Source organism: Mya arenaria, chromosome 9 (assembly GCF_026914265.1).
Source record: "Mya arenaria isolate MELC-2E11 chromosome 9, ASM2691426v1".
In the NCBI taxonomy this organism is placed as follows: domain Eukaryota; kingdom Metazoa; phylum Mollusca; class Bivalvia; order Myida; family Myidae; genus Mya; species Mya arenaria.
Window position 1 is genome coordinate 32,470,061 of NC_069130.1, and position 23,195 is coordinate 32,493,255.

General features: G+C 35.0%; 1 protein-coding gene and 3 long non-coding RNA genes across 4 annotated transcripts in view; 1 reads left to right on the plus strand and 3 right to left on the minus strand.

The window, feature by feature from the left end:
* Positions 1–3,897: 3,897 nt before the first annotated feature.
* LOC128245640 (uncharacterized) lies at positions 3,898–5,058 on the minus strand. The gene is made up of 3 exons (XR_008263200.1): positions 4,790–5,058; positions 4,316–4,410; positions 3,898–4,118 (listed from the first exon to the last, which is right to left on the minus strand). It is a non-coding gene; the product is annotated as an uncharacterized LOC128245640 (long non-coding RNA).
* A 159-nt stretch (positions 5,059–5,217) lies between these two features.
* Positions 5,218–6,383, minus strand: LOC128245596 (uncharacterized). The gene is made up of 3 exons (XR_008263189.1): positions 6,116–6,383; positions 5,642–5,736; positions 5,218–5,444 (listed from the first exon to the last, which is right to left on the minus strand). It is a non-coding gene; the product is annotated as an uncharacterized LOC128245596 (long non-coding RNA).
* A 160-nt stretch (positions 6,384–6,543) lies between these two features.
* Positions 6,544–7,576, minus strand: LOC128245496 (uncharacterized). Its single transcript, XR_008263159.1, has 3 exons — positions 7,442–7,576; positions 6,968–7,062; positions 6,544–6,770 (listed from the first exon to the last, which is right to left on the minus strand). It is a non-coding gene; the product is annotated as an uncharacterized LOC128245496 (long non-coding RNA).
* Positions 7,577–10,093: 2,517 nt separating this feature from the next.
* LOC128246622 (calsyntenin-1-like) overlaps positions 10,094–23,195 on the plus strand; it is a 74,979-nt gene continuing 61,877 nt past the window's right edge. Inside the window, exons 1-3 of the mRNA XM_052964914.1 lie at positions 10,094–10,285; positions 12,117–12,266; positions 20,157–20,355. Coding sequence (XP_052820874.1) covers positions 10,222–10,285; positions 12,117–12,266; positions 20,157–20,355 — 413 coding nt within the window. The 5' untranslated portion in view covers positions 10,094–10,221. The remainder of the gene's footprint in view (positions 10,286–12,116; positions 12,267–20,156; positions 20,356–23,195) is intronic.

The window sequence follows — 23,195 nt, forward strand, 5'->3', positions numbered from 1 at the left end:
TCGGGCGGTCCAAAGCCTTTCCATCAATAGGAAACAGATGTCAGATTTTGATTTAATTTCACAGGAACATGCTTTATTAGGTTGACTCAACCAGTTTGTCAAGCCGTTGCAATTTGCCTAAAACAACTACAGAGGTTCCTAGTGTACATTAATGCCATTTGGGTTGACATTAATGACCACTTTGCCATTAGGGTCAGGATATGAAGCCTATAAGCTGTTGGGATAATTCACTACCTTGTCATTAGGGTAAGGGTAGTGACTGTTCTCATGTTGTGGTTGCCATAAGGGTAAGGGTAGTGACTGTTTTCATGTTGTGGTTGCCATAAGGGTAAGGGTAGTGACTGTTTTCATGTTGTGGTTGCCATAAGGGTAAAGGTAGTGACTGTTTTCATGTTGTGGTTGCCATAAGGGTAAGGGTAGTGACTGTTTTCATGTTGTGGTTGCCATAAGGGTAAGGGTAGTGACTGTTTTCATGTTGTGGTTGCCATAAGGGTAAGAGTAGTGACTGTTTATTGTGATTGGTGACCACCTTTCTGTCTGGCTCTAGCACTTTGCCATTAGGGGTTAGGATAAGTAATAACGTGGCTAGGGTAAGGGCAAATAATTGCGTTGTGGCTAGGGTTAGGGTTAGTGACCATTTTGCCATTAAAGTAAGGGTAAGCGATTGCCTTGTTGTTAGGGATCCCCATCTGTACATTTTCCTGTGTATCTACTCTAAGCGTCCATAGAAAAAAATGACTCTGCAGTCCTAATCTGGAGTATTCAAACTGATTTCAAGAATAGTCCACGCTAAAATCTGCGGATATTCCATGGAGCTTTTGTGTCTGGAAAATAAAACACTGCAAGCCTCATATTGCTCTAAACCTTACCTTTTAATTAGTGTTCAGATTAGAGACCACTTTATTGTTATGGTTAGGGTTAATGTTATTGACATTTTCCTGGTAGGGTAAGTGTTTAGTTAAGGGTGAGGATTACCTTTGTCAAACTTTGTCAAAAGGCTTAGTGTAGAAATCTCTTTGCTGTTACAAAATATATGATTGAGATTGGGCTAGTGACTGCTTTTCTGTTATGGTAAGGGTAAGTGACAGCTTGGCCAATTCGGTAAGGGTTATTGCTTAACCATTAGGGTTAACGTAAGTGACCAATTTTTGCTGCACTGATCAGAATTTGCAGGGTTTGCGATTAGGGTTATTGACCGCCTTTTTCTGTAAGGTAAGGGTATGTGACCACCTTGCAGTAAGGGTTAGTACCACTGTGGTTATGATTAGGGTTAAAGTTTGTGACTGCTTTTCGCCTTTGTCATTAGGGTAAGAGTCAGGGTTTACCATTACGATTTGTGCTAGTGACCTCTTTGCAATAAGTGTAAGGGATGTTGACCATTTAACTGTTAAGATTAGGGTCAGGATCAGTGTGTGTTTTCCAGTTAAGATTATCATTTTTACCTTTTCACTAGTTGCGCTAGGTAAAGGGTTCACTTTGCCATTGGGGTTAAGGATAGTGACCGCTTTGCTGTAAGGGTTAAAGGGACTGTGTCACAGATTGTCACCAAAAAAGTTTTTTTCTGTAATGAATCTCGGGACAATTATCTAATAGAATGTGTTACACTTTGACATCATAAGTGTAAAAAACAGTATCAAAATGTGTCGGAAATCGGGTTCGAGCCCAAAATTGAAGTCCAGCGTCTTACTCACTGAGCTACAAAGGCTTATTCTAATCGGATGACATAATTAAGCTATACACCTACCTCGGTAATATCATGTGATAACACCGACTAGCCAATCACGCATAAGGAATGAATTCTACCTGGTAGACATACCCAGTAATCTTTTTTAATGGAAAAATACGAAATAATTGCTAAACTTATATAAATTGTAAAGTATGTGGTACTTCAGTTAGTAAGTTTCAATGCATTGTACACATCAATGCCCAGTTATGTCAGTTTTTGACAATTTTCTTTTTCTTTCGCTATTTTATCAAACGTGAGACAGGCCCTTTAAGGATAGTGAGGGTTAAAAACAGTGCCCGCTTTGCTGTTAGGGTAAGGGATAGTGATTGTTCTGCGGTAAGGAAAAAGGATAGTGACTGCTTTGCCATTAGGGTTAGGGATAGTGACCACTTTGCCATTAGAGATAGTGATCACTTTGCTGTTAGGGTTAAGGATAGTGAGGGTTAAAAACAGTGACCGCTTTGCTATTAGGGTAAGGGATAGTGATTGTTCTGCGGTAAGGAAAAAGGATAGTGACTGCTTTGCCATTAGGGTTAGGGATAGTGACCACTTTGCCATTAGGGATAGTGACCACTTTGCTGTTAGGGTTAAGGATAGTGAGGGTTAAAAACAGTGACCGCTTTGCTATTAGGGTAAGGGATAGTGATTGTTCTGCGGTAAGGAAAAAGGATAGTGACTGCTTTGCCATTAGGGTTAGGGATAGTGACCACTTTGCCATTAGGGATAGTGATCACTTTGCTGTTAGGGTTAAGGATAGTGAGGGTTAAAAACTGACCGCTTTGCTATTAGGGTAAGGGATAGTGATTGTTCTGCGGTAAGGAAAAAGGATAGTGACTGCTTTGCCATTAGGGTTAGGGATAGTGACCACTTTGCCATTAGAGATAGTGATCACTTTGCTGTTAGGGTTAAGGATAGTGAGGGTTAAAAACAGTGACCGCTTTGCTATTAGGGTAAGGGATAGTGATTGTTCTGCGGTAAGGAAAAAGGATAGTGACTGCTTTGCCATTAGGGTTAGGGATAGTGACCACTTTGCCATTAGGGATAGTGACCACTTTGCTGTTAGGGTTAAGGATAGTGAGGGTTAAAAACTGACCGCTTTGCTGTTAGGGTAAGGGATAGTGATCGCTTTGCTGTAAGGAAAAAGGATAGTGACTGCTTTGCCATTAGGGTTAGGGATAGTGACCCCTTTGCTATAAAGGTTCTGGATTGTGACCGCTTTGCCATTACGGTTAAGGATTGTGACCACTTTGCCATTAGGGTTAAAAATAGTGACCACTTTGCCATAACGGTTAAGGATTGTGACCACTTTGCCATTAGGGTTAAAAATAGTGACCACTTTGCCATTACAGTTAAAGATAGTGACCACTTTGCCATTTGGGTTAGGGATAGTGACCACTTTGCCATAAATACAGTTAAGGATAGTGACCACTTTGCCATTTGGGTTAGGGACAGTGACCACTTTGCCATTTGGGTTAGGGACAGTGACCACTTTGCCATTACAGTTAAGGATAGTGACCACTTTGCCATTTGGGTTAGGGACAGTGACCACTTTGCCATTTGGGTTAGGGATAGTGACCACTTTGCCATTACAGTTAAGGATAGTGACCACTTTGCCATTTGGGTTAGGGATAGTGACCACTTTGCCATTATGGTTAGGGATAGTGACCACTTTGCCATTACAGTTAAGGACAGTGACCACTTTGCCATTTGGGTTAAGGATAGTGACCACTTTGCCATTTGAGTAAAGGGTAGTGATCACTTTGCCATTTGGGTTAGGGTCAGTGACCACTTTGCCATTACGGTTAAGCCTGTACGAAATTAACCGCCTGGTTGTGAGCAGGAAACCAGGCGTCAAAATCAGACTAAAACCAGTTGGTTTTAAAATTTTTAAATCTAGCACTCATATGGATAACCAAGCGTCAAATTTAAAACCAAGCGTCAACCAAGCGGAAAAGAGGCGTCTATATGCGAACATTATGCAAATGAGCTGGTTTTAAATTCCAGCTGGTTTTTAAAAAACCAGGCGTCAAATAAACCAAGCGTCAAAAAACCAAGCGTCAAAAAACCAGGCGTCAAAAAAAACAACAGGCGTCAAAAAAATAACAGACGTCAAAAATTGGCATTACTTGAACACAACCAGTTTGAGTTAAGAACAATTTATAGTTCGGAAAACAGGACAATAAAACATTGTTTAATATATTTTCTTAATAAAGGCACAGCTGAAAATGTTATTTTTTACACATTTTTACTATCACTTATTGTTTTAAGAGTTCATATTCTGTGTTTAATATGTTTTCGACAGAATGAACCTTGTTCCGTTATCGCCCCATTTAGTTCTGCTGCTGTTGGTCGGATTCTGCTTCATTCTTTCTGCACTATCTGGGAACGTAATCTATTAAAATAAATTTAAATGTATTTATTCAAATGATGATTTCCGGATCTATAGCTATAATTACAAGAGGGATGTAATTGTTAGAAGATAATTCATAGTTTTAATTACCTCATGCCGACATGGATTTATATTTGTAAATCATAAAAAGAATAAAGTTTCAAAGGTGAAACTAAATGAAATAACAGTCAGCAACCCACCATTTTTAGCATGTTCTTTTAAGCTTTCCAACTTTCCCATCAAATCTTGTTGGTCACAGGATCCTCATCTTTGTCACAGACACAATATTGGTCATCTATGGTAATTAAATAGGATCATTAGGCACACACCTACACACCCACATGATCATCAATAAATAAGTGAAGATCATGCTCAGGCTTAACACTGTATAAAGAAGAGTATATATAAAGTTAAATGCAGCTTATACTTTCATGTAATAGAAATCGTGCATATATCCATATGCTTAAACACATTGTATTTGTAACAATCACCAGGTTTCAAAACATCCCATTGGGACATTGTGTTAATGGAGGTTCAGGGAGCAATATACAGAATGATTAAATGCTGCCAGATAAATAATTGCAAAAACATTGTACTTAATAACAAACCATTTTGTATTTATGTTCTTTTTACTGTGTAATAGTATTAAAGATACATGTTGAAACTGTTCTTACCTTTCAAATGATAAGGAAAAAGGTTTATCCACACAAAATATGAGCTCCAGAAACCGCCATATGTTTACATCCTGTACGAAATTAACCGCCTGGTTGTGAGCAGGAAACCAGGCGTCAAAATCAGACTAAAACCAGTTGGTTTTAAAAATTTTAAATCTAGCACTCATATGGATAACCAAGCGTCAAATTTAAAACCAAGCGTCAACCAAGCGGAAAAGAGGCGTCTATATGCGAACATTATGCAAATGAGCTGGTTTTAAATTCCAGCTGGTTTTTAAAAAACCAGGCGTCAAATAAACCAAGCGTCAAAAAACCAAGCGTCAAAAAACCAGGCGTCAAAAAAAACAACAGGCGTCAAAAAAATAACAGACGTCAAAAATTGGCATTACTTGAACACAACCAGTTTGAGTTAAGAACAATTTATAGTTCGGAAAACAGGACAATAAAACATTGTTTAATATATTTTCTTAATAAAGGCACAGCTGAAAATGTTATTTTTTACACATTTTTACTATCACTTATTGTTTTAAGAGTTCATATTCTGTGTTTAATATGTTTTCGACAGAATGAACCTTGTTCCGTTATCGCCCCATTTAGTTCTGCTGCTGTTGGTCGGATTCTGCTTCATTCTTTCTGCACTATCTGGGAACGTAATCTGTTAAAATAAATTTAAATGTATTTATTCAAATGATGATTTCCGGATCTATAGCTATAATTACAAGAGGGATGTAATTGTTAGAAGATAATTCATAGTTTTAATTACCTCATGCCGACATGGATTTATATTTGTAAATCATAAAAAGAATAAAGTTTCAAAGGTGAAACTAAATGAAATAACAGTCAGCAACCCACCATTTTTAGCATGTTCTTTTAAGCTTTCCAACTTTCCCATCAAATCTTGTTGGTCACAGGATCCTCATCTTTGTCACAGACACAATATTGGTCATCTATGGTAATTAAATAGGATCATTAGGCACACACCTACACACCCACATGATCATCAATAAATAAGTGAAGATCATGCTCAGGCTTAACACTGTATAAAGAAGAGTATATATAAAGTTAAATGCAGCTTATACTTTCATGTAATAGAAATCGTGCATATATCCATATGCTTAAACACATTGTATTTGTAACAATCACCAGGTTTCAAAACATCCCATTGGGACATTGTGTTAATGGAGGTTCAGGGAGCAATATACAGAATGATTAAATGCTGCCAGATAAATAATTGCAAAAACATTGTACTTAATAACAAACCATTTTGTATTTATGTTCTTTTTACTGTGTAATAGTATTAAAGATACATGTTGAAACTGTTCTTACCTTTCAAATGATAAGGAAAAAGGTTTATCCACACAAAATATGAGCTCCAGAAACCGCCATATGTTTACATCCTGTACGAAATTAACCGCCTGGTTGTGAGCAGGAAACCAGGCGTCAAAATCAGACTAAAACCAGTTGGTTTTAAAAATTTTAAATCTAGCACTCATATGGATAACCAAGCGTCAAATTTAAAACCAAGCGTCAACCAAGCGGAAAAGAGGCGTCTATATGCGAACATTATGCAAATGAGCTGGTTTTAAATTCCAGCTGGTTTTTAAAAAACCAGGCGTCAAATAAACCAAGCGTCAAAAAACCAAGCGTCAAAAAACCAGGCGTCAAAAAAAACAACAGGCGTCAAAAAAATAACAGACGTCAAAAATTGGCATTACTTGAACACAACCAGTTTGAGTTAAGAACAATTTATAGTTCGGAAAACAGGACAATAAAACATTGTTTAATATATTTTCTTAATAAAGGCACAGCTGAAAATGTTATTTTTTACACATTTTTACTATCACTTATTGTTTTAAGAGTTCATATTCTGTGTTTAATATGTTTTCGACAGAATGAACCTTGTTCCGTTATCGCCCCATTTAGTTCTGCTGCTGTTGGTCGGATTCTGCTTCATTCTTTCTGCACTATCTGGGAACGTAATCTGTTAAAATAAATTTAAATGTATTTATTCAAATGATGATTTCCGGATCTATAGCTATAATTACAAGAGGGATGTAATTGTTAGAAGATAATTCATAGTTTTAATTACCTCATGCCGACATGGATTTATATTTGTAAATCATAAAAAGAATAAAGTTTCAAAGGTGAAACTAAATGAAATAACAGTCAGCAACCCACCATTTTTAGCATGTTCTTTTAAGCTTTCCAACTTTCCCATCAAATCTTGTTGGTCACAGGATCCTCATCTTTGTCACAGACACAATATTGGTCATCTATGGTAATTAAATAGGATCATTAGGCACACACATACACACCCACATGATCATCAATAAATAAGTGAAGATCATGCTCAGGCTTAACACTGTATAAAGAAGAGTATATATAAAGTTAAATGCAGCTTATACTTTCATGTAATAGAAATCGTGCATATATCCATATGCTTAAACACATTGTATTTGTAACAATCACCAGGTTTCAAAACATCCCATTGGGACATTGTGTTAATGGAGGTTCAGGGAGCAATATACAGAATGATTAAATGCTGCCAGATAAATAATTGCAAAAACATTGTACTTAATAACAAACCATTTTGTATTTATGTTCTTTTTACTGTGTAATAGTATTAAAGATACATGTTGAAACTGTTCTTACCTTTCAAATGATAAGGAAAAAGGTTTATCCACACAAAATATGAGCTCCAGAAACCGCCATATGTTTACATGATTCTTCTCCATACATTTGAATTTCCTACACAGATGAATGTTTACTTGATGCTGATTGGCTTAGATAAAACCCTTCAGGAAGCTTTATTGCCTGACTTTTGAATGGACTGATAAGCCCAGGCTCTTATATACCTGGACTCATGGAGGGAGAAATTTGAAAGCACTACCAGTATTAAACTTTTAAGCAGTATAATGCTTACTGTTCTTCTAAATATAAATGTTTATTGCTATGAATTTATTATTTGCTACTTTTAACATAACAAAATAAATCTATAAATTTAGAAACATTACAACACAAAATATATATTATTATTAATAAATATTAATAATGATTTTTTTTGTATGCGATCATTTATTCAAGCTTCATCATAGTAATTTGTCAAAGATAAGTTCTGAAATTAAGCAGAAATTAAAAATCATTCTCAATTTAAGTCAAATTAAAAAGAGTTTGAAATGCAGAATGTGCTTTTAATGTGAATGTTTACATTGAAATGAATAATTTTCAAATTAAATTCTAATGCATAATGCTTATATACAGTAGAGAACAGTGTTTTTTCAATGATTTTCCAGTTTCATTTTTTTATTCCCTTGTAATTTTATCACATTTGGAAACAATTATTAGACTTTAGTCACCTTGAGTGGCAATTTCTTTCTGTATTCCCGTGGAAAATTATAAAAAAATGAAACTTTAATGTACCATTAAAGATAATTCCATAGTTGTTTAAGTTTCTTGGAGGCTTTAATTTTTCCTAAGTTCCTTTTGACGCTTGGTTTGAAATTGACGCCTCAATACTTAGAGGCTGAAAAATTGTTACAGTTCCTTTTGACGCTTGGTTTGTAAATGACGCCTCCTTTACTGAGAAAAATGACGCCTGGTTTGGCAAGAATTTGACGTGTCCTGCTCTTGTCCAGTTGGTTTTACACACGTCGAGGCAAAAAACCAGTTGGTTGACGCCTCTTTGACGCCCGTCAACCAGCTGGTTGACGCCTGATCATTTCGTACGGGATGATTCTTCTCCATACATTTGAATTTCCTACACAGATGAATGTTTACTTGATGCTGATTGGCTTAGATAAAACCCTTCAGGAAGCTTTATTGCCTGACTTTTGAATGGACTGATAAGCCCAGGCTCTTATATACCTGGACTCATGGAGGGAGAAATTTGAAAGCACTACCAGTATTAAACTTTTAAGCAGTATAATGCTTACTGTTCTTCTAAATATAAATGTTTATTGCTATGAATTTATTATTTGCTACTTTTAACATAACAAAATAAATCTATAAATTTAGAAACATTACAACACAAAATATATATTATTATTAATAAATATTAATAATGATTTTTTTTTGTATGCGATCATTTATTCAAGCTTCATCATAGTAATTTGTCAAAGATAAGTTCTGAAATTAAGCAGAAATTAAAAATCATTCTCAATTTAAGTCAAATTAAAAAGAGTTTGAAATGCAGAATGTGCTTTTAATGTGAATGTTTACATTGAAATGAATAATTTTCAAATTAAATTCTAATGCATAATGCTTATATACAGTAGAGAACAGTATTTTTTCAATGATTTTCCAGTTTCATTTTTTTATTCCCTTGTAATTTTATCACATTTGGAAACAATTATTAGACTTTAGTCACCTTGAGTGGCAATTTCTTTCTGTATTCCCGTGGAAAATTATAAAAAAATGAAACTTTAATGTACCATTAAAGATAATTCCATAGTTGTTTAAGTTTCTTGGAGGCTTTAATTTTTCCTAAGTTCCTTTTGACGCTTGGTTTGAAATTGACGCCTCAATACTTAGAGGCTGAAAAATTGTTACAGTTCCTTTTGACGCTTGGTTTGTAAATGACGCCTCCTTTACTGAGAAAAATGACGCCTGGTTTGGCAAGAATTTGACGTGTCCTGCTCTTGTCCAGTTGGTTTTACACACGTCGAGGCAAAAACCAGTTGGTTGACGCCTCTTTGACGCCCGTCAACCAGGTGGTTGACGCCTGATCATTTCGTACGGGAGGACAGTGACCACTTTGCCGTTTGTGTTAGGGACAATGACTGCTTTGCCATTGCGGTTAAGGATAGTGACTGCTTTGCCATTATGGTTAAGGATAATGACCACTTTGCCATTTAGGTTAGGGACAGTGACTGCTTTGCCATTACGGTTGGATAGTGACTGCTTTGCGGTTAGGGTTAGTGACAACATTGCCGTTAACGTTACTGACTGATTTGCCATTACGGTTAATATACGGGTAAAGGACTAACAGTGAGCAATTAAGGGTTATGGTTAGAATCATAGTTATAGTTCTTTTTTGTTACGGTTATTTAGTGTTAGTGACTGCTCTTTGCTGATAGGTCTTGGGTTAGCACCACTTGCATATGGGTTAGGTTAGAGCTAAGTTTAAAAAAAAAATAGTGTCAGACAATATATATGTTATATCGCTTCAAACCACAGAAATTAAAAATAATACAATAGTTATTTTCTGACACCACTGGGTTTCACAGCTGTTGTTGTTAAATGTGTAGACATAGTTGTATGTAACCGCTCAAAACCGAAACCGGAAGTTTGATTCATTACGTCATGGAAATTTCATTTGCATATATTTACATGGTCAGCCATATTGTTTCAATACACATTTTGTTTTGCTGATACTATAAAGCTATTTACTCATAGGAGAATCTTTAAAATATTTTTTGTGCTACGGTGTCGGTATGGATAAACTGTTATTTTATTTATCGTGTACGATTTTGCTTGGATTATCTCGATCGACCTCAGGTGTGTATTTAATTATCGTCACCTTTCATCAATGATAAGTTGAACATGATTATGGATTACTGTCAATTTCAAGTGACAAGTGGAGATTTATACATGCCCATATTTTAGTGATATTTAATGCTTAATGTAATTTAATAAACATATAATTAAGAAATGATTCATCCTCATATATTTTTAACTTAACTACAGTATGTTATTCAATTAATTATCAATTAACACTATTAATTATAAAATTAATTTTACATTCTGACTTTCTGTACATGATGCAAATAATTACAATTTTAGAATGAATTTTTAAAGAAAAATTAAATGTTTATCCAATTTTACTTAAGATTTAAAGCATCAGCTTACAGGTTTGATTAAATGTAGGTCTTATTGATATGTTGTAAATTTTAGGGGTTGAGCTTATTGGATTAACAGCCGGCGAACGCATTTTCATAGGCACATATTCACTTACGTTTAAGTTATAAGTCAAACAAATGGTATACAGCAATGTTCATTATCAATTAACAGACCATACTTTTGTGGTAATTATTTTACAACAAAATCAAGATGTAAAAAATCAAGATTCACAATTTAATCAAGATTTTCAATTTTGAGTCTCAAAGTCAACCAGGGCTTTTGTTTTGTTTGTGAAATATAAGTTTTGTACGATTTTAAGTCTATTATTTAAAAGATTAGTACATAAGCACTTTTATATTCCTTTTGTAACAGTTTAAAGCAACAGATTCAACTAAATAAATTAAGGTAGTCGCTCAAGATATTTCGTGATACTGGGCTAGCTGTTGCCACTGACTGGTTTAGGGCAGAAAGACCAACATTTACATTATTATAATAAAAAAATATGATAATAAATGATATCAATACTATTGTTTGATATTTGAATGTTTATCAGTGTTTATTTTCATGGACATTGTAGACTGTAGTAGCAGTTCAAACTGTACTGTTTGCTAATGAACTTAGCATATTAAGGGATTGAAGCATTGCATGATCATGCAATGCTTAATTGCATGATCAACATATTAAGGGATTGAAGCATTGCATGATCAGTATATTAAGGGATTGAAGCATTGCATGCTCAGCATAGAGGGATTGAAGCATTGCATGATCAGCATATTAAGGGATTGAAGCATTGCATGATCAGCATATTAAGGGATTGAAGCATTGCATGATCAGCATATTAAGGGATTGAAGCATTGCGTGATCAGCATATTAAGGGATTAAAGCATTGCAAGATCAGCATATTAAGGGATTGAAGCATTGCATGATCAACATATTAAGGGATTGAAGCATTGCATGATCAGCATAAAGGAATTGAAGCATTGCATGATCAGCATATTAAGGGATTGAAGCATTGCATGATCATGACTAACTCAAATCATGACAACAAAAAATGATTAAGTGATTTTGAATCCACTTGCTTTGGCGTAAACTTTTACATATCATGGTGTTGACCTTAAACTACTAAGAGGCAACACACATGTACAGTATGCATGAAAAGTTTTACTTCAAGTGACCAATTAAACCATAGCTCTAAGTTGAGCTCGCAATAACTGCGCAGTGACAAACTCTACAAAGCATTTGGCATTCCGATTGTGTGTTGTTAAAATGATTGACAAGCATGTTTGGTAAGGACTAAAGTTTATTTGCAAACCATAAGATAGGTTTGTTTCTCATCTATTGTCAGTTTAAGGTCTTGATCCTTGTGGCCGTAAACAAGAAGCTGATCTTTGTTTATTTGTTTTTTTTATGTAGTTTCCATTGTACATTGTATTACCAAACTTTGTATCTGAGACAGTGCATTATAATGGAACTTTTTTCTTAATTTCAGAGCCCAATGCATATGCTCCAGAGATAATCTCCACGTTACAAAACAGCCGGGACATCCCGCTGTTTCGGGGCTCGATTCAGGAGGATGAGACTACTGTTCATCTAGAGCCACAGCTGTTTGCTCGTGACAACGACACAGTGGGGGCTGCAAGTATGTACAGCTTTAATTATAATGTATATATATATATAGATATAATATAATAGTTACAGTATATAGTTGCTTTCAGAACTTAACATAAAATTGGTTTGAAGATACCCCACCCAGACATTTACAAATTTTACAGTGAGATGGGATTTGTTTTGCCATAACAATTTGAATCTGTGAATCTGTTGCGCCATTGCGATCACATAATTTGCTAGGGATTGTTTCTTAGTTCGGGCATTTGAAAGAATAAAAGTTTTTAAGTCCTTGTCTCCAGTAGACATACATGTACATGAGTGATGAACAGGTAGGAATGATTTGCTTTCAAAAGGTTATTAACTCATTCTTGTTCATGTTGTGCAATTGACGTGACGCCAAACCACCTGGTATATACATGTACATGTAAATATTCATAACTCTGAAACCAACATCTCATTTACTAGTCTTGTCATTTATTCACATGGACCTTGGCCAAACAAATGCTCATGGACTTGGATTTAATACAGTGTTCTCAATAAGAACCGGCTGCCGGCCAAAATGGATGGTTCAAATCGCAATTGGGCTGGTTCAAATCTGGAAAAATAAATGAATTTTAAGAAGAATAAGTAGTAGCTGTTTGGTTACTTTACTATTTGAGACGGTTCAACCGAAACTTATTGAGAACCCTGCAATATACATATGTGGAATAAAGAAGATATTTATCAAGGGGTGGTTGTTATCTGATTTAGCGTCACTCCAATATATTTAATGTTTCAGCCACCAAAAAAATCCCCACACAAATAAATGTTTTTGTCTATTTTTATTATCCTGAACAGTACATGTTGACTGGTATTTTAACAGGAATTACAGTATCAATATACAAGACACAATATCAATTGCTCTTTTCTACATAATGCCAAATTGTAGGATTTTATGAATTATATATATATATATATAAAAAATAATATTGCATGAAAATGTCCCAAATGAGGGGAAATCACCATAAACTCAAGTAGTGTCATTTTCTTAAAATACAAATATAACTACCGTATTATATCATGCATAGGACGCACTTTTTTACCTCCAATTCTTGTCTTAAAAAGGGCCTGCGTCCTTTCTATGCTATTAGAATTGCATCTGTTTTTTTCCAAGTCCATTTCAGGTCGAAAATATCGGACCGGGGAAGAACGCGGTAAAAGTAAGTATCTGTACTGCGTCACCGAAGAGAACAACTGACATAGGTAAAATCACGCAAGTTAACACACGCAGAAATGTTTACTTTAAAATGATTTATTGAGAAATAAATTGAAAACAAACAGGAGTGTTTACTTTTTTACAAAAGGGACGCTACTCACAAAAACTCGATGTGAGTCAGCACTTTAACTGGTTTGAGTTATAACGGCAACGGAAAATCGGGAAAGGAGGTAAATATCAATTAATCGTTGTTCATGATTTTAATGTTTCCATATTTTACAAAACATTTTGTTGTATCTTACTGTTTTTAAAAAATAATAAAAGAATGTGCATAACGCAAAGTAGCATTATTGTCACTATCAAATCTTTTTCAAATGTGCAAAGGTGTGAAAAACACCCGCTGTCTGTCATTAGAAAAACATCCATAGAACGAACTATTGAGATGTTAATACCGTATGGTTGTTTGTTCGCACTTTACCCGTCGTGCCTTCCGCTGGCAAGGATAATTACCGACACGCATTAATTATGCCTGACATGCTTTAATCCGCGCAGCGACAAGCCTTATCAAAACAATCATCAGTTTTGACAATACACAGTTTTGCAACGGTTGCAACGGTTGACTGTCATTCAGAACGCATGTGGGGACTATTGCAACGGATGCAACGGTTGACTGTCAGTCAGAAGGCGTGTCGGGAATATTACGGCGTTTGTAATATGCGTGAATGTTCTCAAAATGTCAAGACATATCATTGTTGTGTACACTAAATTACCGAAATACGACGATAATTATCGAAATACACAAGACAGTTATCGAAATATGCCTTATATACATTTTTTTTTTACTTCAATATATGTTATAAATACTTTACCAACCTCAATTTTTCGGCTCCGATTTTGACATTTTTTCGCTGCGTCCTATCTTATATATTAAGGGTTTTTACCCGTTTTTTCAACTATTTTTTTGCCTGCGTCCTATCTATGCTAGCGTCCTATACATGATATAATACGGTAGGAAAAACCCTGGATTTGAATTCATGAATATACTGAGTGCAGGTTATAACCTACATTGGTATATTTATATGTATGATGAGCAATACAGTAGTTTAAGCCCGGAATATTATAGATATTCTGGTCTCCCCCTAATCCTCCAGTACAAACAAAATTATACGGTTTTAATGTACACACACATGCAACCTGACTGACTCTTCATGATCAAGATAATATTTATTATTACACAAAGCACTACATTGACTTTGTACATGTACATGTATCTGTTGAAGTAGTACTACATCATGTGTTGTATTATTACTTGGATTTTACACCACTTGCCTTTTTTATTTTTGTGTTAATTAATTTAATATGAACTATTGTTGATAAACACATCAAAATATTAACCAGTTCAATAGCTCAGTGTTAGAGCCCTGGCATCTTGGGTGGCACTGTTGCCTGGCATTCGCTTTTGAGGAAAGTACTGAGCAGCTTGGGACTTCTCAGTACATGTTTGGCAAATAAAAATGTCCCCTATGAATCAGTGTTTAATATTCCGGGCACATATTAGAACCAATGGGTCTATTAAAGACTTACTGGACCCTCTTGTATTTCACACTAATTCATCTTGACACTCTAGTCTACCAATGACTCTCTAGTCTGCCAATGACTCTCTAGTCTAGCAATGACTCTCTAGTCTAGCAATGACTCTAGTCTAGCAATGACTCTCTAGTCTAGCAATGACTCTCTAGTCTAGCAATGACTCTCTAGTCTAGCAACAACCAAAGGACCCCACTCAAACATTTGTACATTGTACTTTAGTTTTTCATTGTCACAAAATGTCATGTCTTAAAATCTGAACATTTATTTTATTATTTTGGATGGAACTGGATAGCCTATTGTTAGAGAATGAAAAGGCCAGCAAGTACTGTAGAAGAGTTGGATAACCCATCTGTTTGTTTAGCCAAGATTGATAACACTGGAATTGATCACACTGGCGCATTGATTTTGTCTGATACCAAAACAAAGGTCAGAAGAAATAAGCCCCAGTCTTACAAAGGCTTGTCATGTTTGTGTGAAACTCCAAGCTAGTGCCAGTTTCAGTCCGGATATTAATCAAGAACACATGCATAAGTTAGGAGGGCCAGACAGTTTCTTGTGTTGTTCACATCATGCTGTGAAATCCGACATAACATGTTTGTGGTCCAATATATACCACACATGTGTGCTGTGTAGCTTTTTTGTTTACAACGACCAAGCCTGTTCTTATTGTACATGAAAATTGAAAATTAGTATGTGAAAATACACAGGGCTTTTTCTGCCCATTTTGGGAAAAAGACCCTAGACATTTTGGGAAATTTTGCGTCGAGAACATGCCGAAATTGGGAAATTTTACAGTTAAAAGAAATAGTTGTTTAGTCTCCTGCGAATTAGGAAATGATTTAATATTAGTTTATTTTCCCTTTAAAAGACCCACAATGGCTGAAATATCAATCCTTGGGGTGTAAATATCTATTGCAATAAATCATGACAGACAATATTTCATGTTTCAGATCTCTGAATTTGATAAAAAATCAATGATTTCTGAGTTCAATTACCAAAAAAACATTTATCGATTAGGATGTTGAAAATGAACTAGTACAGGTTAAAAAAAATTTTTTTTTTTTTTTTTTGATTGGGATTTTTTTCTAAAGATTGGGAAAAATATCTTATATTTTGCTTTGGGAATGGGTCCGATAGTCGGACCCGTGGTTACTATAGAAAAAGCCCTGATACAGAACTGCTTAGATTTTGTTTATTCAAATTATATGCCATTGATTTAAAATGCTTTCTTTCCTCGTAATTATAATTGACTGTTGTCTGACAATTTTATGTGGAATCAAACTGGTCCGTTTTTAGATTTCTACTATATATATTTCTGTTTTAAATGACCTGTAACCTTTGGAAATTGAAATTTTCTGTATCATTTCCTTGAAGTTTAAATTTTTTAATACAATTCCTAATGAAGGTTAAAAAATGTACTAAATATTTATTGAAGCCATTTATTTGCCGCCTTTTCCAACAGACATTCAATTTTTTCCAAATTGTTTTGAATTTCTGGTTGGATTTTTTTTCGGGAAAAACATGATGTTTAGAAGAATATCGGCTATCCTCAAAATGAATGGTTTGGTAAGGGTTACATCCTTTTAAAAGAACCAAGTAGGATAGGCAGGCTTTAAATGTTTTATATTCTTCATATTAACTTCATATTAAAACACACTAAAAAATAATATATATATATATTTTTACCAACAGTTTCGTAGCCAGGGTCAGGTCACCTGAACCAAATCTTTTTTTTAGGCCCTTTAAAAATGGAGGAAGAAACCCTTTTAATGTTTGCTGAAGGTGTGCATAAAAGCTATTCCAACAAGACCAAGTTCCATAATGTTTCCTTTAATACAAATCACAAGTTCCATTTTGACATCTTCATTTCTTGTGCAGATCATGGGCTGCCATAAATTGTACGGAAATATACCACAGGAACGTGGCGGCGGAAATGAAGGCCTGTCCCGGATTCTTTATAAGTGTTGATATTTCCTTGTCTAAAAGGCCAATATCTGGCTATAACTCACTCATTCCGCATATTTCCACAGTAAGTAATGCCTGAAACTCAATAAATGTGTCCTGGCAAGGGTTTGCCCTTTGTCATTATCTAATATCTTAGCAGCCTTTATTTGTTTTCAAGAGGAAAGCACTCTTTAGCTGATAGATGTTTTTGTACATAAAACAGACAACTGCTGACCAATTGGCGAATTGGTTCAACAAAGAATAAGCACTACATATTTTCCTTGAAGGGTATTTTTAAGAGAATTTTTAAGAAGTTGTCCATCTCTCACCAAGAGGTCTTAGGTTCGCGCACCATCAGGAGTTGTTCTCTCAGCCTCTCAGACACCTAAGTGCTTGCATCTACCAAGGAAATCAATTTCAGCATCAGATCACCTATACAACATGTAGCTGTCTTCGACATAACCAAGCTTAAATAAATTAGTTTAGAATAAATATAATTTCATTACGTGATTATTTATTCTAGTACAATGAAAAATACAAAATATCCTGTAAGGGCATTGTGTGCATAGAAATATCATATGACAGTCTGTCAATTCCGATCATTATGATCAATGCTAATGAATACAGCAGTTCTAGGCATGGACTGCTTTAGAACTCTTCAAAGCTTATTGATTTGTTATTGTGGAAAAAGTGTCTTGTTGGCATTTCTTATGGATTTTAGTTGACAGGAAAAACAGAAAGAAACAAGAAAAACATGGAATTGTTATTATGCAATCTTGTAAATAATGCATTATTGTCAATAACATGCTATCAATTAGATACAGAGCTAATAAAATTAGACAGTATGACCTGGCATAAATATACTCCCCTGTCAATTTGACGCCACAGCCGAAATGTTCATGACGTTATTTTGAGGTATTTTTCAATGGAACCCCAAATGGACATGTCACATGTATGGTACTCGAGGGTCGTCCTTTGATACAAATAGATGAAGGTTTGAAAGTATTTAAATCTGGTCTCTGAAAATTACTTTTTTTCGTCACATTTTCAATATTAGTCTTGAAATAGAATGAATTGATACTTAAAATTTAGTTCCCTAAATGTCCTTTACATGGAATCCCCCCCCCCCCCCCCCCCCCCCACCAAAAGCATTGAGCATCAATATACATTTGCCCATTCATTCATATTTCGGATGTTTCATCTTCCCACTATTCTGGTGATGATACTAAGTTGAACAAACTCTGGGTGTGGAAAAAGCCCTCGTCACTTTGCCAATATCCATTCCGTAAATACACAGCCACACGCCTGGTAATTTAGAATAAAATCCATCACAGTGATGGATGGGACACCATCGGCCCTCACAGATCTTGGGGACATCTGGTTAATAAATGACAATATTTGTGGAATATTTCTCATCTTCTTACCTTCATCAAGCCTAATCTTAGGCTTCTGACCCAAAGGCTGCATAATTTACTTAATCTTGGATCAATACTTTGAGTCAACATTATTGTGATTTTGCTTTTTGTTCAACATGATACTAGTAGTACTTTCTAAGGTTTTTAAAACTGAAAAAGACAATATTTTGTCTTGCTTCTGCTCAAATGTGTCTGTAGGTCATAATGTAGCATAATGTTGCATGAACATGTATGTCTGTAACATGTCTGTTTATCTTTCCATGTGTCTGTCTTTGTTTGTTTCTGTCTGTTAGTTCCATGTCTCCATATTTACATGAAAATTTACTGGTATGTATGTCTCTCATGCTTGCTAACTTTTTGACCCCCCTCTTGTTATCTGTTCTTGAAGTGTTTTTGTCTGCCTGTTTACCATAATATTATAATGTTTCAGTTCCTCTCTGTATCTCTGTCCTTAAGTCTTCAGTTTGGCAGCTATTCTGTTTTTATTTCTGCATATTGGTCCAACTTGCTTGTAGACAATCCTCTGTTGAAGATCTGCTTTTCTGTCTTTCCTGTCCATCTTTTCTCCTTTTTGTAGACATACAGTCCATTCAGTTCTTGTTGTATAAATATTAGTTTCTTTCGAAGTTTTCATACTGAATGTTTGTTGTCTGCCTCTTTGTCTATTTCCAAGTTCATTGCAGATTTTCTTTCACATCTGTCTGTCTGTTGTTTGTCTGCTTGTGAGTCAGCATTGTATTGTCTTTCAAAAAGTAATATACAACCAAAATTTGAGCCCCGCAGACATCAATATTCAATTGTTCTTGGAAAACATAAGACAAGTAAACTGCTTTGTTTCTCAATAACATGCAGAACCATTGTTTGTGATTGAGATATGAACAGTTATTGGTAGGAGTTATACCTGATGATCATGTTTGTAAAACATATTCAAACATGTTCTATTTATTCAAAATTAATGTAAATCCCAATTTCAACATGTCAAAATGCATGCATTTTCCTTAAATGAAATGTCAGTATTAAAGTTTAATAGGTTTGTTGAAATATGCATGAATGATAAATAGTGTTGAAAAGCATGCCTCTCCTTATTTGAATGCACAGTTTGATAACTGTTTATTTATGTATGAAATTTATTTAAAGCTGTATCATCCTTCGTTCACGTGTTATACACAAATGAGCTGATTCATTCAAAAATTACGTCACCAGACATGAGAAATTAACATTCAGGTGAATTGTTAGTTAAATTATACAAAATATGTTATATTTACATCAATTGTCAATAAAATAATAAGTTACATGAATAACAACCGTCACATTATAAACTCATCGGGTTTTTTGAAGAAGGTAAAATCGAGGTATTATGATGGCCTTTGTGTTGTTCATCATAACTTTGGCCTAAGCTTAAAACATACAAATGAAATTTGTGCATTTGTTGCCAGGTACAATATGCTGATCTATAGCAAATACCATAAATAACTCTGTCTGATAGTGTTGAGTTACGGTCCTTGTTTAGCTGAGGGAAAAAAAAAGCACAGACAAGTGTTAGCATTCACTCTGCAATGCTCATGGGTTATAATGATACTGTGGCTTTAACACCAATACAATGATCATTTTGTTTTTGTTTACCGGTTTACCTCTCAAACTATAAAATTGATGCATCCCTATGGTATAGTCCTATATGTGTATATTTTATACATGTATGAATGTGAATACCATTGTGCATACCAATTGTATTTAAAACATAACCCGTAATTCCTTTTTCTAAAACCTCTATTTTCAGGACTTATATGCAGATATGAGATTGTAGCCAACAGAAAGAACATTCCATTTGAGATTGAGCTGAAAAATCGTGAAACAGGCGAGGGGGTGCTGAAAGTTCGGGAAGGTGAACATCTCAACTTTGAGAAACGGAAACACTACAAGTTCAACATATTCGCCTATGACTGTGTTGATCCCCCTTACTCAAAGAGATCAAATAGGTGGGTTACATAATACATTACAAATGTGGAGAGAGTATTTTGAGTATAATGGTATTTATATACATGAATATCAAACAGCGTTATTTTAAATCATCTATAATATACTTACATTCTTGTATGAAAAACCATCTGAAGAAAGGTTGATGTTGGTTTTTAAAATGTTGTTATTGCTTTCGTTGTACCATTAGCATTGATGTCACTTCTGTAATAAAAAAATCATTGGCTATGTCTTTAAAGAAGAGGTCCCATTAGTCTGGGAGCAGTATCCGCATTCAGTTATGCCCCTTGATCAACAAGTGTTCGCCTGTATTAGTGAAAATGTTCACCTTACCCGATATGGTAATATATTTGCTATCAATTATTGTGCAAACACATACTAGTACAATAACTATATGAACTATAAAAAAAGGTTTAACCTCACATGATGGTCTCTACGAAACTTAAAGCCTCCAAGGAACTTTTGATTTTTTTCTTCTGAACGTTGTAAAAGCAATCATTTCTTGGTTACCCACCAAGATCTTTTGTTGCAAACTCTCAAAAACTGAAAATTTATGTCTTTCACAGAATGCACCAATTATCCTAGGAACAGTAATATTTCATTTTGCGAGTGCAAGTGGTTGTCTGCATTTCTAAGATATCATTTATGTCTCTCGGCAGAATTTTTCGATTTAAAATAAACAAATAACCGGATGATTTTGTGAACAAGAAATTTTGGAAAATGATTTTTGTGTTTGTTAAAATACGTTGTAAACCTTTTGAAATTCTTGTTGATATTTTGTAGCCATGTGGAATTACTGACTTCATTCTGATTTTTTCTTTCATTTTTATTGTGGTTCAAAACGGCTGGGTCAGAAAATAATGTAGATATTGCAATATATAAGCATTGTTTAATGTCATTCGCACACTCCCAAATAGACAGAGAACATCCTTGATGTCCATAACATTGCTTTGTGTTAATTGACTTCGCCGTTTTATTACATCAAAGAAAGGTAGACTTTGCCAACTTTTTTCATGTAAGGTATCGTCACACTTCTGCTACGAAGAGCCATAACCATAAAGGATAACATTGTTACTCCAAGTAGCCATAAAATTCCGAATATCAACAGCAACATTCTTGATTAACTGCAGAGACCCAATTTCAATATAATGCGCTGCCAACGTTATTTTAAGAAAATATTATAACAAATTGTTGTCACCTTTTCGCAAATGGCGTCGATAGTGATCGCCTGAGGGGAACCCAGAGCCATGTACAGTACACTCATAGTGAAATACCCACTTTTCTTAACCAAAACAATGACTTCTGTGTAAACCCGATTGAGAATTCAAAATTTTAGTAGCCCTTATCTAATCTATACATTTTTATTTCCGGACAATTTCAGGCCAAGTTTCTGTTAAAATACAGTAAACATTTTACCATATCACATGTTCAACCAAGGAAAAGATGAGAGCATAATGGTACAATGTGATGAAGAAAGTCAATGAGCTACAGTTACTTGAGTTTTCTCTTAAAAGTACTTAACATTTATCTGTGAAAAGAGGCAATCATATTTGAAGGCATTGAATTACAGTTTTGCCGTGAAATTGTCAGCAAGAAAAAGTTCTCAGACTCATTAGTTCCCATCGCTCAATAGTTCTCTACATGTGGCGTGCAACGTGAAAATTTGTCACCAAAGAGGGTGAAAAACTTGGGAACTTGAGTTAAATGGAAATAAGATTAATTTTTTATCAGTTTTGTTTGTTGAGAGTTAATGTTAACAAGAACTAATTGGTCATTAATTATAAAAGTATACTGTTACTGCATTGGTAATGCTGTAATTTCATATGACTTAGATATTTATAAAAGTATCATGTTTCATATAAAAGATGTATTTGGGAAGCTGGACGGTAAACTCTCTGGAAATGGTACCTGGAATTTTTTTGTTGATGTAGGAAGCACGTGACTTCTAACCAATCAACAAAATTGACGACAACCTGTCTCCTTAGAGAATAGTACTGAAGCCTTGGGCAAGTTGTGTAAGCAGACAGCTGTTCATTAAGACCATAGAAGAGCTTACTTTCTATCAATGGACTGCATGCTTTAACAGATAATTTCAGATGGAGATTTTGTATGTAATGCATGTTAGACCATCTTACAAAAATCTCTCTCCACAAGGCAGCAGGGAACTACAAAGTAACCTAGAAGTTAGCCACAGGGAGATGTATAGATAACTGCTGGTGCAATGCATCCTAGCTATACACTTATTATACAGATTGACTTCAGGTACCTTGCATCCTAGCTATACAATAGAGATTGACCTGAAGTACATTGCATCGTATTTATACAATAGCGATTGACCTGAGGTACATTGGATCTTAGCAATACAATAAAGGTTGACCTGAGGTACCTTGCATCGTAGCTATGCAATAGAGGTTGACCTGAGGTACATTGCATCCTAGTTAAACCATAGAGGTTGACTTGAGGTACATTGCATCCTAGTTAAACCATAGAGGTTGACTTGAGGTACATTGCCTCCTAGTTAAACCATAGAGGTTGACTTGAGGTACATTGCATCCTAGTTAAACCATAGAGGTTGACCTGAGGTACATGGCATCCTAGCTATACAATATAGGTATTCTAGCTATACAATAAAGGTATCCTAGCTATACAACAGAGGTTGACTTGAGGTACATTGCCTCCTAGCTATACAATAGAGGTATCCTAGCTATACAATAGAGGTATCCTGGCTATACAATAGAGGTATCCTGGCTATACAATAGAGGTATCCTGGCTATACAATAGAGGTATCCTAGCTATACAACAGAGGTATCCTAGCTATACAATAGAGGTATCCTGGCTATAC